Below are 15,975 nucleotides of genomic sequence, written 5' to 3'. Positions count from 1 at the left end.
CTACTTCTTTAGTTATATAATTACTATACCATAATTATATATATATATATATATATATATATATATATAATAATAATTTTTTTTACTCAACTAACACTTACTCTAATTTACCTGAGATTCTTTTTGAATAACATTTCCATAAAGCATCTCTGTAAACGACCGCCTGTGCTTCTGGGCTCTTTGCATTGACTATTCCGCGCCCAACAACCACAATATCTGCACCATTTTCTAAAATTACTTTTTCTGGTGTATTGTATACTTGACCCAGATCATCCTTAGCACTTTCGAGTTGTACGCCAGGAGTTAATTGTAACAGCCCAGGATCTTTAAATGTATCCTTATTTTGGCATACAAAACCAGTAATTATATTTGGATTCTTTGAAGCCATGTTCACAGTTTCTTCTCTGTATTCTGCAGAGATCAAATTTCCCTGTCAAAAAAAATAATTTGTTTACATAACCAGGTTCTAAGTTTACATTTCGTTTCATCTAAGAGCTAAGATTCTATTTATACCTCACTGCTCATTTCAGCTAGAAGAAATACACCACGGTTTTCTATTCCAGTACATGCACTGCTCAGAGCCTTCAATATACCCTCTCCAGGTAAAGAATGAGATGTCACACAATCTGCCCATTCTGAAATCTTATATAACCCTTTTTGATATTGTAATGATACTGTGTTACCAATATCCGCAAATTTCCTGTCCTCCAGAATAAAAAAATTAAATCTGTCCGCTAATTGTTTAAGTCGAGAAATGAAATCAGAAGTAAAATCTTCTATAATATCAACATGGGTTTTCACTAAGCATATGTATTCTCCTACTTTTTCTAGAAGTTCGAGAATTTTTACAGTTGATGTCAAATCGACAGATAAACATAGGTTTGTTTTTTTAATAGACATAATGTCAAAGAGTTGTTTTGCTACTAGATTCTTTGATAACTCTGCTCTCTTCTCGAAAGGTATTCGAATTCTGTCCTCAAATGAATCTGCAAACAATGAGTATTATTAAATTGTTGGAAATGGATCAACAAAATAACTTATATCAAGGAGTTGATATAATAAATGGTAAATCTTATATAGAAATCAGGTATATGCACTTACCTTTAGTTACTGGTGCTTTAACTTCTGTTAAATATTTGTGAATCTTTATAGACATTTCTTTTGTAATCTTTTTATGTTTTTCGAGAATGTCAATTAACTCAGTCATTGTAAATAGTGAATCAATATATACATTATTGGATTCAAGATTCATTCTGCCACCTTGTTCTCTGTCTAAAATAATTATAGCATTTTTAACTATTAACCCTTCTTTATTTAAATCTTTGACTGTTTCTAATACACTAGAACCAGAAGTTACTACATCTTCAATTATAAGACAAGTTTCACCCACTTTACAATGACCTTCTATCATTTTCTTAGTACCATATGCTTTTGCATCTTTTCTTCGCAATAGCATTGGTTTCTTTACCTTAACACTAAGTAAAGTAGCAATTGGTAGAGCTGTGTAAGGTACTCCACATATGTGATCATATTTTTTATGGTTACTAACAATGTCGTAAAGCAGGACTGTTAATAGTTCCTGAAAAAAACAAGTAGATAATTAATATTTAAATAATGCAAAAATAGCAAATTATATTCCTGAAGTGTATTCACTTTTAGAATTGGATCTGAAATATTAAAATATTGAACATCTGTTTATAACACAAGTATGTTTATACAAGTCAAATAAATTATTAAAATCATATTTCATTTCAATTCTGAATAATAAAAAAATAATTTTATTATTGTCGTTAATTAAATTGATAATATAGCCGGTCCCTTTACACATTATTATTATAAATATTTTGAATACAATAGATACTCTTCAAAACACCACATTACAGCCACAGTACAGTCTCAATAACCTGGGAATAGATATAATATGAAACACAACTAATGTCGAATCTGACGTCGTACAATAAATTCAAGTTAATATAAGACAGTATTAAACCAAAACAAATCTAAAATTGACTTTATAGATATAGCGCCATTGCATAGATGCCGAGCTCAGCTCCGTCGCTCAATTACTACTTCTTTAGTTATATAATTACTATACCATAATTATATATATATATATATATATATATATATATATGTAATAATATTTTTTTTTTTACTCAACTAACACTTACTCTAATTTACCTGAGATTCTTTTTGAATAACATTTCCATAAAGCATCTCTGTAAACGACCGCCTGTGCTTCTGGGCTCTTTGCATTGACTATTCCGCGCCCAACAACCACAATATCTGCACCATTTTCTAAAATTACTTTTTCTGGTGTATTGTATACTTGACCCAGATCATCCTTAGCACTTTCGAGTTGTACGCCAGGAGTTAATTGTAACAGCCCAGGATCTTTAAATGTATCCTTATTTTGGCATACAAAACCAGTAATTATATTTGGATTCTTTGAAGCCATGTTCACAGTTTCTTCTCTGTATTCTGCAGAGATCAAATTTCCCTGTCAAAAAAAATAATTTGTTTACATAACCAGGTTCTAAGTTTAAATTTCGTTTCATCTAAGAGCTAAGATTCTATTTATACCTCACTGCTCATTTCAGCTAGAAGAAATACACCACGGTTTTCTATTCCAGTACATGCACTGCTCAGAGCCTTCAATATACCCTCTCCAGGTAAAGAATGAGATGTCACACAATCTGCCCATTCTGAAATCTTATATAACCCTTTTTGATATTGTAATGATACTGTGTTACCAATATCCGCAAATTTCCTGTCCTCCAGAATCAAAAAATTAAATCTGTCCGCTAATTGTTTAAGTCGAGAAATGAAATCAGAAGTAAAATCTTCTATAATATCAACATGGGTTTTCACTAAGCATATGTATTCTCCTACTTTTTCTAGAAGTTCGAGAATTTTTACAGTTGATGTCAAATCGACAGATAAACATAGGTTTGTTTTTTTAATAGACATAATATTAAAGAGTTGTTTTGCTACTAGATTCTTTGATAACTCTGCTCTCTTCTCGAAAGGTATTCGAATTCTGTCCTCAAATGAATCTGCAAACAATGAGTATTATTAAATTGTTGGAAATGGACATCAACAAAATAACTTATATCAAGGAGTTGATATAATAAATGGTAAATCTTATATAGAAATCAGGTATATGCACTTACCTTTAGTTACTGGTGCTTTAACTTCTGTTAAATATTTGTGAATCTTTATAGACATTTCTTTTGTAATCTTTTTATGTTTTTCGAGAATGTCAATTAACTCAGTCATTGTAAATAGTGAATCAATATATACATTATTGGATTCAAGATTCATTCTGCCACCTTGTTCTCTGTCTAAAATAATTATAGCATTTTTAACTATTAACCCTTCTTTATTTAAATCTTTGACTGTTTCTAATACACTAGAACCAGAAGTTACTACATCTTCAATTATAAGACAAGTTTCACCCACTTTACAATGACCTTCTATCATTTTCTTAGTACCATATGCTTTTGCATCTTTTCTTCGCAATAGCATTGGTTTCTTTACCTTAACACTAAGTATAGTAGCAATTGGTAGAGCTGTGTAAGGTACTCCACATATGTGATCATATTTTTTATGGTTACTAACAATGTCGTAAAGCAGGACTGTTAATAGTTCCTGAAAAAAACAAGTAGATAATTAATATTTAAATAATGCAAAAATAGCAAATTATATTCCTGAAGTGTATTCACTTTTAGAATTGGATCTGAAATATTAAAATATTGAACATCTGTTTATAACACAAGTATGTTTATACAAGTCAAATAAATTATTAAAATCATATTTCATTTCAATTCTGAATAATAAAAAAATAATTTTATTATTGTCGTTAATTAAATTGATAATATAGCCGGTCCCTTTACACATTATTATTATAAATATTTTGAATACAATAGATACTCTTCAAAACACCACATTACAGCCACAGTACAGTCTCAATAACCTGGGAATAGATATAATATGAAACACAACTAATGTCGAATCTGACGTCGTAAATAAATTCAAGTTAATATAAGACAGTATTAAACCAAAACAAATCTAAAATTGACTTTATAGATATAGCGCCATTGCATAGATGCCGAGCTCAGCTCCGTCGCTCAATTACTACTTCTTTAGTTATATAATTACTATACCATAATTATATATATATATATATATATATATATGTAATAATATTTTTTTACTCAACTAACACTTACTCTAATTTACCTGAGATTCTTTTTGAATAACATTTCCATAAAGCATCTCTGTAAACGACCGCCTGTGCTTCTGGGCTCTTTGCATTGACTATTCCGCGCCCAACAACCACAATATCTGCACCATTTTCTAAAATTACTTTTTCTGGTGTATTGTATACTTGACCCAGATCGTCCTTAGCACTTTCGAGTTGTACGCCAGGAGTTAATTGTAACAGCCCAGGATCTTTAAATGTATCCTTATTTTGGCATACAAAACCAGTAATTATATTTGGATTCTTTGAAGCCATGTTCACAGTTTCTTCTCTGTATTCTGCAGAGATCAAATTTCCCTGTCAAAAAAAATAATTTGTTTACATAACCAGGTTCTAAGTTTAAATTTCGTTTCATCTAAGAGCTAAGATTCTATTTATACCTCACTGCTCATTTCAGCTAGAAGAAATACACCACGGTTTTCTATTCCAGTACATGCACTGCTCAGAGCCTTCAATATACCCTCTCCAGGTAAAGAATGAGATGTCACACAATCTGCCCATTCTGAAATCTTATATAACCCTTTTTGATATTGTAATGATACTGTGTTACCAATATCCGCAAATTTCCTGTCCTCCAGAATAAAAAAATTAAATCTGTCCGCTAATTGTTTAAGTCGAGAAATGAAATCAGAAGTAAAATCTTCTATAATATCAACATGGGTTTTCACTAAGCATATGTATTCTCCTACTTTTTCTAGAAGTTCGAGAATTTTTACAGTTGATGTCAAATCGACAGATAAACATAGGTTTGTTTTTTTAATAGACATAATATTAAAGAGTTGTTTTGCTACTAGATTCTTTGATAACTCTGCTCTCTTCTCGAAAGGTATTCGAATTCTGTCCTCAAATGAATCTGCAAACAATGAGTATTATTAAATTGTTGGAAATGGACATCAACAAAATAACTTATATCAAGGAGTTGATATAATAAATGGTAAATCTTATATAGAAATCAGGTATATGCACTTACCTTTAGTTACTGGTGCTTTAACTTCTCTTAAATATTTGTGAATCTTTATAGACATTTCTTTTGTAATCTTTTTATGTTTTTCGAGAATGTCAATTAACTCAGTCATTGTAAATAGTGAATCAATATATACATTATTGGATTCAAGATTCATTCTGCCACCTTGTTCTCTGTCTAAAATAATTATAGCATTTTTAACTATTAACCCTTCTTTATTTAAATCTTTGACTGTTTCTAATACACTAGAACCAGAAGTTACTACATCTTCAATTATAAGACAAGTTTCACCCACTTTACAATGACCTTCTATCATTTTCTTAGTACCATATGCTTTTGCATCTTTTCTTCGCAATAGCATTGGTTTCTTTACCTTAACACTAAGTAAAGTAGCAATTGGTAGAGCTGTGTAAGGTACTCCACATATGTGATCATATTTTTTATGGTTACTAACAATGTCGTAAAGCAGGACTGTTAATAGTTCCTGAAAAAAACAAGTAGATAATTAATATTTAAATAATGCAAAAATAGCAAATTATATTCCTGAAGTGTATTCACTTTTAGAATTGGATCTGAAATATTAAAATATTGAACATCTGTTTATAACACAAGTATGTTTATACAAGTCAAATAAATTATTAAAATCATATTTCATTTCAATTCTGAATAATAAAAAAATAATTTTATTATTGTCGTTAATTAAATTGATAATATAGCCGGTCCCTTTACACATTATTATTATAAATATTTTGAATACAATAGATACTCTTCAAAACACCACATTACAGCCACAGTACAGTCTCAATAACCTGGGAATAGATATAATATGAAACACAACTAATGTCGAATCTGACGTCGTACAATAAATTCAAGTTAATATAAGACAGTATTAAACCAAAACAAATCTAAAATTGACTTTATAGATATAGCGCCATTGCATAGATGCCGAGCTCAGCTCCGTCGCTCAATTACTACTTCTTTAGTTATATAATTACTATACCATAATTATATATATATATATATATATATATATATATATATATATATATGTAATAATATTTTTTTACTCAACTAACACTTACTCTAATTTACCTGAGATTCTTTTTGAATAACATTTCCATAAAGCATCTCTGTAAACGACCGCCTGTGCTTCTGGGCTCTTTGCATTGACTATTCCGCGCCCAACAACCACAATATCTGCACCATTTTCTAAAATTACTTTTTCTGGTGTATTGTATACTTGACCCAGATCATCCTTAGCACTTTCGAGTTGTACGCCAGGAGTTAATTGTAACAGCCCAGGATCTTTAAATGTATCCTTATTTTGGCATACAAAACCAGTAATTATATTTGGATTCTTTGAAGCCATGTTCACACTTTCTTCTCTGTATTCTGCAGAGATCAAATTTCCCTGTCAAAAAAAATAATTTGTTTACATAACCAGGTTCTAAGTTTAAATTTCGTTTCATCTAAGAGCTAAGATTCTATTTATACCTCACTGCTCATTTCAGCTAGAAGAAATACACCACGGTTTTCTATTCCAGTACATGCACTGCTCAGAGCCTTCAATATACCCTCTCCAGGTAAAGAATGAGATGTCACACAATCTGCCCATTCTGAAATCTTATATAACCCTTTTTGATATTGTAATGATACTGTGTTACCAATATCCGCAAATTTCCTGTCCTCCAGAATCAAAAAATTAAATCTGTCCGCTAATTGTTTAAGTCGAGAAATGAAATCAGAAGTAAAATCTTCTATAATATCAACATGGGTTTTCACTAAGCATATGTATTCTCCTACTTTTTCTAGAAGTTCGAGAATTTTTACAGTTGATGTCAAATCGACAGATAAACATAGGTTTGTTTTTTTAATAGACATAATATTAAAGAGTTGTTTTGCTACTAGATTCTTTGATAACTCTGCTCTCTTCTCGAAAGGTATTCGAATTCTGTCCTCAAATGAATCTGCAAACAATGAGTATTATTAAATTGTTGGAAATGGACATCAACAAAATAACTTATATCAAGGAGTTGATATAATAAATGGTAAATCTTATATAGAAATCAGGTATATGCACTTACCTTTAGTTACTGGTGCTTTAACTTCTCTTAAATATTTGTGAATCTTTATAGACATTTCTTTTGTAATCTTTTTATGTTTTTCGAGAATGTCAATTAACTCAGTCATTGTAAATAGTGAATCAATATATACATTATTGGATTCAAGATTCATTCTGCCACCTTGTTCTCTGTCTAAAATAATTATAGCATTTTTAACTATTAACCCTTCTTTATTTAAATCTTTGACTGTTTCTAATACACTAGAACCAGAAGTTACTACATCTTCAATTATAAGACAAGTTTCACCCACTTTACAATGACCTTCTATCATTTTCTTAGTACCATATGCTTTTGCATCTTTTCTTCGCAATAGCATTGGTTTCTTTACCTTAACACTAAGTAAAGTAGCAATTGGTAGAGCTGTGTAAGGTACTCCACATATGTGATCATATTTTTTATGGTTACTAACAATGTCGTAAAGCAGGACTGTTAATAGTTCCTGAAAAAAACAAGTAGATAATTAATATTTAAATAATGCAAAAATAGCAAATTATATTCCTGAAGTGTATTCACTTTTAGAATTGGATCTGAAATATTAAAATATTGAACATCTGTTTATAACACAAGTATGTTTATACAAGTCAAATAAATTATTAAAATCATATTTCATTTCAATTCTGAATAATAAAAAAATAATTTTATTATTGTCGTTAATTAAATTGATAATATAGCCGGTCCCTTTACACATTATTATTATAAATATTTTGAATACAATAGATACTCTTCAAAACACCACATTACAGCCACAGTACAGTCTCAATAACCTGGGAATAGATATAATATGAAACACAACTAATGTCGAATCTGACGTCGTACAATAAATTCAAGTTAATATAAGACAGTATTAAACCAAAACAAATCTAAAATTGACTTTATAGATATAGCGCCATTGCATAGATGCCGAGCTCAGCTCCGTCGCTCAATTACTACTTCTTTAGTTATATAATTACTATACCATAATTATATATATATATATATATATATATATATATATATATATATGTAATAATATTTTTTTACTCAACTAACACTTACTCTAATTTACCTGAGATTCTTTTTGAATAACATTTCCATAAAGCATCTCTGTAAACGACCGCCTGTGCTTCTGGGCTCTTTGCATTGACTATTCCGCGCCCAACAACCACAATATCTGCACCATTTTCTAAAATTACTTTTTCTGGTGTATTGTATACTTGACCCAGATCGTCCTTAGCACTTTCGAGTTGTACGCCAGGAGTTAATTGTAACAGCCCAGGATCTTTAAATGTATCCTTATTTTGGCATACAAAACCAGTAATTATATTTGGATTCTTTGAAGCCATGTTCACAGTTTCTTCTCTGTATTCTGCAGAGATCAAATTTCCCTGTCAAAAAAAATAATTTGTTTACATAACCAGGTTCTAAGTTTAAATTTCGTTTCATCTAAGAGCTAAGATTCTATTTATACCTCACTGCTCATTTCAGCTAGAAGAAATACACCACGGTTTTCTATTCCAGTACATGCACTGCTCAGAGCCTTCAATATACCCTCTCCAGGTAAAGAATGAGATGTCACACAATCTGCCCATTCTGAAATCTTATATAACCCTTTTTGATATTGTAATGATACTGTGTTACCAATATCCGCAAATTTCCTGTCCTCCAGAATAAAAAAATTAAATCTGTCCGCTAATTGTTTAAGTCGAGAAATGAAATCAGAAGTAAAATCTTCTATAATATCAACATGGGTTTTCACTAAGCATATATATTCTCCTACTTTTTCTAGAAGTTCGAGAATTTTTACAGTTGATGTCAAATCGACAGATAAACATAGGTTTGTTTTTTTAATAGACATAATTTTAAAGAGTTGTTTTGCTACTAGATTCTTTGATAACTCTGCTCTCTTCTCGAAAGGTATTCGAATTCTGTCCTCAAATGAATCTGCAAACAATGAGTATTATTAAATTGTTGGAAATGGACATCAACAAAATAACTTATATCAAGGAGTTGATATAATAAATGGTAAATCTTATATAGAAATCAGGTATATGCACTTACCTTTAGTTACTGGTGCTTTAACTTCTGTTAAATATTTGTGAATCTTTATAGACATTTCTTTTGTAATCTTTTTATGTTTTTCGAGAATGTCAATTAACTCAGTCATTGTAAATAGTGAATCAATATACATTATTGGATTCAAGATTCATTCTGCCACCTTGTTCTCTGTCTAAAATAATTATAGCATTTTTAACTATTAACCCTTCTTTATTTAAATCTTTGACTGTTTCTAATACACTAGAACCAGAAGTTACTACATCTTCAATTATAAGACAAGTTTCACCCACTTTACAATGACCTTCTATCATTTTCTTAGTACCATATGCTTTTGCATCTTTTCTTCGCAATAGCATTGGTTTCTTTACCTTAACACTAAGTAAAGTAGCAATTGGTAGAGCTGTGTAAGGTACTCCACATATGTGATCATATTTTTTATGGTTACTAACAATGTCGTAAAGCAGGACTGTTAATAGTTCCTGAAAAAAACAAGTAGATAATTAATATTTAAATAATGCAAAAATAGCAAATTATATTCCTGAAGTGTATTCACTTTTAGAATTGGATCTGAAATATTAAAATATTGAACATCTGTTTATAACACAAGTATGTTTATACAAGTCAAATAAATTATTAAAATCATATTTCATTTCAATTCTGAATAATAAAAAAATAATTTTATTATTGTCGTTAATTAAATTATAATATAGCCGGTCCCTTTACACATTATTATTATAAATATTTTGAATACAATAGATACTCTTCAAAACACCACATTACAGCCACATATACAGTCTCAATAACCTGGGAATAGATATAATATGAAACACAACTAATGTCGAATCTGACGTCGTACAATAAATTCAAGTTAATATAAGACAGTATTAAACCAAAACAAATCTAAAATTGACTTTATAGATATAGCGCCATTGCATAGATGCCGAACTCAGCTCCGTCGCTCAATTACTACTTCTTTAGTTATATAATTACTATACCATATATATATATATATATATATATATATATATATATAATTAATTTTTTACTCAACTAACACTTACTCTAATTTACCTGAGATTCTTTTTGAATAACATTTCCATAAAGCATCTCTGTAAACGACCGCCTGTGCTTCTGGGCTCTTTGCATTGACTATTCCGCGCCCAACAACCACAATATCTGCACCATTTTCTAAAATTACTTTTTCTGGTGTATTGTATACTTGACCCAGATCGTCCTTAGCACTTTCGAGTTGTACGCCAGGAGTTAATTGTAACAGCCCAGGATCTTTAAATGTATCCTTATTTTGGCATACAAAACCAGTAATTATATTTGGATTCTTTGAAGCCATGTTCAGTTTCTTCTCTGTATTCTGCAGAAATCAAATTTCCCTGTCAAAAAAATAATTTGTTTACATAACCAGGTTCTAAGTTTAAATTTCGTTTCATCTAAGAGCTAAGATTCTATTTATACCTCACTGCTCAATTCAGCTAGAAGAAATACACCACGGTTTTCTATTCCAGTACATGCACTGCTCAGAGCCTTCAATATACCCTCTCCAGGTAAAGAATGAGATGTCACACAATCTGCCCATTCTGAAATCTTATATAACCCTTTTTGATATTGTAATGATACTGTGTTACCAATATCCGCAAATTTCCTGTCCTCCAGAATCAAAAAATTAAATCTGTCCGCTAATTGTTTAAGTCGAGAAATGAAATCAGAAGTAAAATCTTCTATAATATCAACATGGGTTTTCACTAAGCATATGTATTCTCCTACTTTTTCTAGAAGTTCGAGAATTTTTACAGATGATGTCAAATCGACAGATAAACATAGGTTTGTTTTTTTAATAGACATAATGTTAAAGAGTTGTTTTGCTACTAGATTCTTTGATAACTCTGCTCTCTTCTCGAAAGGTATTCGAATTCTGTCCTCAAATGAATCTGCAAACAATGAGTATTATTAAATTGTTGGAAATGGTCATCAATAAAATAACTTATATCAAGGAGTTGATATAATAAATGTTAAATCTTATATAGAAATCAGATATACGCACTTACCTTTAGTTACTGGTGCTTTAACTTCTCTTAGATATTTGTGAAGCTTTATAGACATTTCTTTTGTAATCTTTTTATGTTTTTCGAGAATGTCAATTAACTCAGTCATTGTAAATAGTGAATCAATATATACATTATTGGATTCAAGATTCATTCTGCCACCTTGTTCTCTGTCTAAAATAATTATAGCATTTTTAACTATTAACCCTTCTTTATTTAAATCTTTGACTGTTTCTAATACACTAGAACCAGAAGTTACTACATCTTCAATTATAAGACAAGTTTCACCCACTTTACAATGACCTTCTATCATTTTCTTAGTACCATATGCTTTTGCATCTTTTCTTCGCAATAGCATTGGTTTCTTTACCTTAACACTTAGTAAAGTAGCAATTGGTAGAGCTGTGTAAGGTACTCCACATATGTGATCATATTTTTTATGGTTACTAACAATGTCGTAAAGCAGGACTGTTAATAGTTCCTGAAAAAAACAAGTAGATAATTAATATTTAAATAATGCAAAAATAGCAAATTATATTCCTGAAGTGTATTCACTTTTAGAATTGGATCTGAAATATTAAAATATTGAACATCTGTTTATAACACAAGTATGTTTATACAAGTCAAATAAATTATTAAAATCATATTTCATTTCAATTCTGAATAATAAAAAAATAATTTTATTATTGTCGTTAATTAAATTGATAATATAGCCGGTCCCTTTACACATTATTATTATAAATATTTTGAATACAATAGATACTCTTCAAAACACCACATTACAGCCACAGTACAGTCTCAATAACCTGGGAATACATATAATATGAAACACAACTAATGTCGAATCTGACGTCGTACAATAAATTCAAGTTAATATAAGACAGTATTAAACCAAAACAAATCTAAAATTGACTTTATAGATATAGCGCCATTGCATAGATGCCGAGCTCAGCTCCGTCGCTCAATTACTACTTCTTTAGTTATATAATTACTATACCATAATTATATATATATATGTAATATAATATTTTTTTTTACTCAACTAACACTTACTCTAATTTACCTGATATTCTTTTTGAATAACATTTCCATAAAGCATCTCTGTAAACGACCGCCTGTGCTTCTGGGCTCTTTGCATTGACTATTCCGCGCCCAACAACCACAATATCTGCACCATTTTCTAAAATTACTTTTTCTGGTGTATTGTATACTTGACCCAGATCGTCCTTAGCACTTTCGAGTTGTACGCCAGGAGTTAATTGTAACAGCCCAGGATCTTTAAATGTATCCTTATTTTGGCATACAAAACCAGTAATTATATTTGGATTCTTTGAAGCCATGTTCACACTTTCTTCTCTGTATTCTGCAGAGATCAAATTTCCCTGTCAAAAAAAATAATTTGTTTACATAACCAGGTTCTAAGTTTAAATTTCGTTTCATCTAAGAGCTAAGATTCTATTTATACCTCACTGCTCATTTCAGCTAGAAGAAATACACCACGGTTTTCTATTCCAGTACATGCACTGCTCAGAGCCTTCAATATACCCTCTCCAGGTAAAGAATGAGATGTCACACAATCTGCCCATTCTGAAATCTTATATAACCCTTTTTGATATTGTAATGATACTGTGTTACCAATATCCGCAAATTTCCTGTCCTCCAGAATCAAAAAATTAAATCTGTCCGCTAATTGTTTAAGTCGAGAAATGAAATCAGAAGTAAAATCTTCTATAATATCAACATGGGTTTTCACTAAGCATATGTATTCTCCTACTTTTTCAAGAAGTTCGAGAATTTTTACAGTTGATGTCAAATCGACAGATAAACATAGGTTTGTTTTTTTAATAGACATAATGTTAAAGAGTTGTTTTGCTACTAGATTCTTTGATAACTCTGCTCTCTTCTCGAAAGGTATTCGAATTCTGTCCTCAAATGAATCTGCAAACAATGAGTATTATTAAATTGTTGGAAATGGACATCAACAAAATAACTTATATCAAGGAGTTGATATAATAAATGGTAAATCTTATATAGAAATCAGATATATGCACTTACCTTTAGTTACTGGTGCTTTAACTTCTCTTAAATATTTGTGAATCTTTATAGACATTTCTTTTGTAATCTTTTTATGTTTTTCGAGAATGTCAATTAACTCAGTCATTGTAAATAGTGAATCAATATATACATTATTGGATTCAAGATTCATTCTGCCACCTTGTTCTCTGTCTAAAATAATTATAGCATTTTTAACTATTAACCCTTCTTTATTTAAATCTTTGACTGTTTCTAATACACTAGAACCAGAAGTTACTACATCTTCAATTATAAGACAAGTTTCACCCACTTTATAATGACCTTCTATCATTTTCTTAGTACCATATGCTTTTGCCTCTTTTCTTCGCAATAGCATTGGTTTCTTTACCTTAACACTAAGTAAAGTAGCAATTGGTAGAGCTGTGTAAGGGACTCCACATATGTGATCATATTTTTTATGGTTACTAACAATGTCGTAAAGCAGGACTGTTAATAGTTCCTGAAAAAAACAAGTAGATAATTAATATTTAAATAATGCAAAAATAGCAAATTATATTCCTGAAGTGTATTCACTTTTAGAATTGGATCTGAAATATTAAAATATTGAACATCTGTTTATAACACAAGTATGTTTATACAAGTCAAATAAATTATTAAAATCATATTTCATTTCAATTCTGAATAATAAAAAAATAATTTTATTATTGTCGTTAATTAAATTGATAATATAGCCGGTCCCTTTACACATTATTATTATAAATATTTTGAATACAATAGATACTCTATAAAACACCACATGACAGCCACAGTACCAGTCTCAATAACCTGGGAATAGATATAATATGAAACACAACTAATGTCGAATCTGACGTCGTACAATAAATTCAAGTTAATATAAGACAGTATTAGATACAACTTATTAGTAAGAATATTAATTTTTCACATACCATTACGTCCGGATAACTAACTATAACCCTCAAATCAAAGTAAACAGGTGTCATAGTTCCACTCTTCGTCTTAAACTCCCCGAATTTAACTGCATCTATATCAAACAACTTTATTGCTAGTTCTTCTAGTGTATTATAAGCCATTGTTATTTGATTAAACAAAATTACGATAGTAAACAACAATTATATTATACCACGTGTGTATGTGCGTTAGCGCAGTACTAAGATGCTAAGAATGTTCCATTCAGTTCCATTCATTCAGGGGAGGGGAAGAACAACTCGTAACAAAATATAGGACATCTATGATTTTCGGGACGAACTATTTAACAGTCAGCATCTATCTTTTGTTTCTGTCCATCGGTATTACCACAGATAACTAATATATTACTCATGTATACAAGGTTACTGGTGACTCGACGTTTTCCCATCAGGACTAGGTAGAGGAGCTCAGATGCAATTATTTTGACCCTCTATATGTTTCGAGTTATTCTAAATTATGTGATTTTTAAAAAAATATCCAATTCAGCGTCTTTACAACTTATTAAAAAAAATGGCTTGTTGAATGTATTTCAACCTAATTTTTATGTGTAGAGGACTTGGTAACAAAAACATAATAACTGACAAAATACCCATGAATGCTTAATAAGTATAATAATAGCTAGGACCACAAACGATTTTTTTTTATAACGTTTGTTGAGTTTAAGTGCCATGTAGCTTAAAAAAAACATGACTCTAATCGTACAAATTACTAATAAAACTTTCTCATCAAATAAGCTGTCTAAAATAAGCTACGTAATAACATTACACTTGAAAACCCATGATTACTAATTCCGAGTATGTCCAAAATTTAACCCGTTCTTTTCCGTAAAATTGATACAGAATACTAAATTTTGTGAAAAAAAAAAACAAGTGATACACGATTTTTTTACAACCAGCCAGTATGTCCTCTAGATCGAAAAATGTTTACATAGGTATAGGTAATACCTTATTACTTGGTAAGAAATAATAATTGATTAATAATTTGAAATAGTATGTCTAGTAGTAGTATGTATGTATGCGTGTTGTTTAATTAAACAGTTAATTACGATAGTAAACAATAATTGCCTTGTAACACGTGTAGAACACAACACATGTAGGTAAATGTAAACTAGCGTCTAGCGTCGCGTCGTAAGAAGCACATATAACATTCTTCTTTGGTTCCATTCATCCAGGGGACGGGATGTTTTGTTACAAGAACAACTATATATACATCATATATCATTATTAATTATAGATAGATATATATGATTCGAATGTACCTACCCACCTAACCCACAGTAGACAATTATATCATTCTCATTCTCTCCTACATTATCGTTTAATTTTCCCTTATTTCTCCTACGTAGGTACGTAAATTTCATTTTGTTCCCCTATAAAGGCTATCGTTGTACCCATGGTTCTTATTTCATTGCAGTAATGTGAAATTCTCATTCTAATTGTAGAACGATACTTTATTTTATAAATATATATATATCATCAGTAGGTATACGAGAGGAAGTAAACACACAAATTT

The 15,975-nt window shown here is 30.1% G+C and overlaps 5 protein-coding genes and 1 pseudogene across 5 annotated transcripts; all 6 read right to left on the bottom strand.

Moving 5' to 3' along the window:
• Positions 1 to 97: 97 nt before the first annotated feature.
• On the bottom strand, positions 98 to 2,035 carry LOC131847487 (uridine 5'-monophosphate synthase-like). The gene is made up of 4 exons (XM_059197071.1): positions 2,012 to 2,035; positions 1,102 to 1,579; positions 514 to 986; positions 98 to 430 (listed from the first exon to the last, which is right to left on the bottom strand). The coding sequence occupies exons 1-4, from the start codon at positions 2,033 to 2,035 to the stop codon at positions 98 to 100; spliced, it is 1,308 nt and encodes a 435-aa protein (XP_059053054.1).
• A 132-nt stretch (positions 2,036 to 2,167) lies between these two features.
• LOC131847486 (uridine 5'-monophosphate synthase-like) lies at positions 2,168 to 4,106 on the bottom strand. The gene is made up of 4 exons (XM_059197070.1): positions 4,083 to 4,106; positions 3,174 to 3,651; positions 2,584 to 3,056; positions 2,168 to 2,500 (listed from the first exon to the last, which is right to left on the bottom strand). Exons 1-4 carry the CDS (start codon positions 4,104 to 4,106, stop codon positions 2,168 to 2,170), a joined length of 1,308 nt encoding a protein of 435 aa, XP_059053053.1.
• Positions 4,107 to 4,228: 122 nt separating this feature from the next.
• Positions 4,229 to 6,168, bottom strand: LOC131847485 (uridine 5'-monophosphate synthase-like). Its single transcript, XM_059197069.1, has 4 exons — positions 6,145 to 6,168; positions 5,235 to 5,712; positions 4,645 to 5,117; positions 4,229 to 4,561 (listed from the first exon to the last, which is right to left on the bottom strand). Exons 1-4 carry the CDS (start codon positions 6,166 to 6,168, stop codon positions 4,229 to 4,231), a joined length of 1,308 nt encoding a protein of 435 aa, XP_059053052.1.
• A 138-nt stretch (positions 6,169 to 6,306) lies between these two features.
• Positions 6,307 to 8,246, bottom strand: LOC131847484 (uridine 5'-monophosphate synthase-like). The gene is made up of 4 exons (XM_059197067.1): positions 8,223 to 8,246; positions 7,313 to 7,790; positions 6,723 to 7,195; positions 6,307 to 6,639 (listed from the first exon to the last, which is right to left on the bottom strand). Exons 1-4 carry the CDS (start codon positions 8,244 to 8,246, stop codon positions 6,307 to 6,309), a joined length of 1,308 nt encoding a protein of 435 aa, XP_059053050.1.
• Positions 8,247 to 8,382: 136 nt separating this feature from the next.
• Positions 8,383 to 11,551, bottom strand: LOC131847483 (uridine 5'-monophosphate synthase-like; annotated as a pseudogene).
• Positions 11,552 to 12,491: 940 nt separating this feature from the next.
• Positions 12,492 to 15,148, bottom strand: LOC131847525 (uridine 5'-monophosphate synthase-like). The gene is made up of 4 exons (XM_059197103.1): positions 14,424 to 15,148; positions 13,498 to 13,975; positions 12,908 to 13,380; positions 12,492 to 12,824 (listed from the first exon to the last, which is right to left on the bottom strand). Exons 1-4 carry the CDS (start codon positions 14,565 to 14,567, stop codon positions 12,492 to 12,494), a joined length of 1,428 nt encoding a protein of 475 aa, XP_059053086.1. The 5' UTR covers positions 14,568 to 15,148.
• Between the last annotated feature and the right edge of the window lie 827 nt (positions 15,149 to 15,975).

The sequence above is a fragment of the Achroia grisella genome, unplaced genomic scaffold (genome assembly GCF_030625045.1).
Source record: "Achroia grisella isolate CSIRO2021 unplaced genomic scaffold, CSIRO_AGI_Agris_v1 utg537, whole genome shotgun sequence".
NCBI classification, from domain to species: domain Eukaryota; kingdom Metazoa; phylum Arthropoda; class Insecta; order Lepidoptera; family Pyralidae; genus Achroia; species Achroia grisella.
Note: the sequence above shows the minus strand (reverse complement) of the source record. Positions and strands in the feature narration are given on the sequence as shown.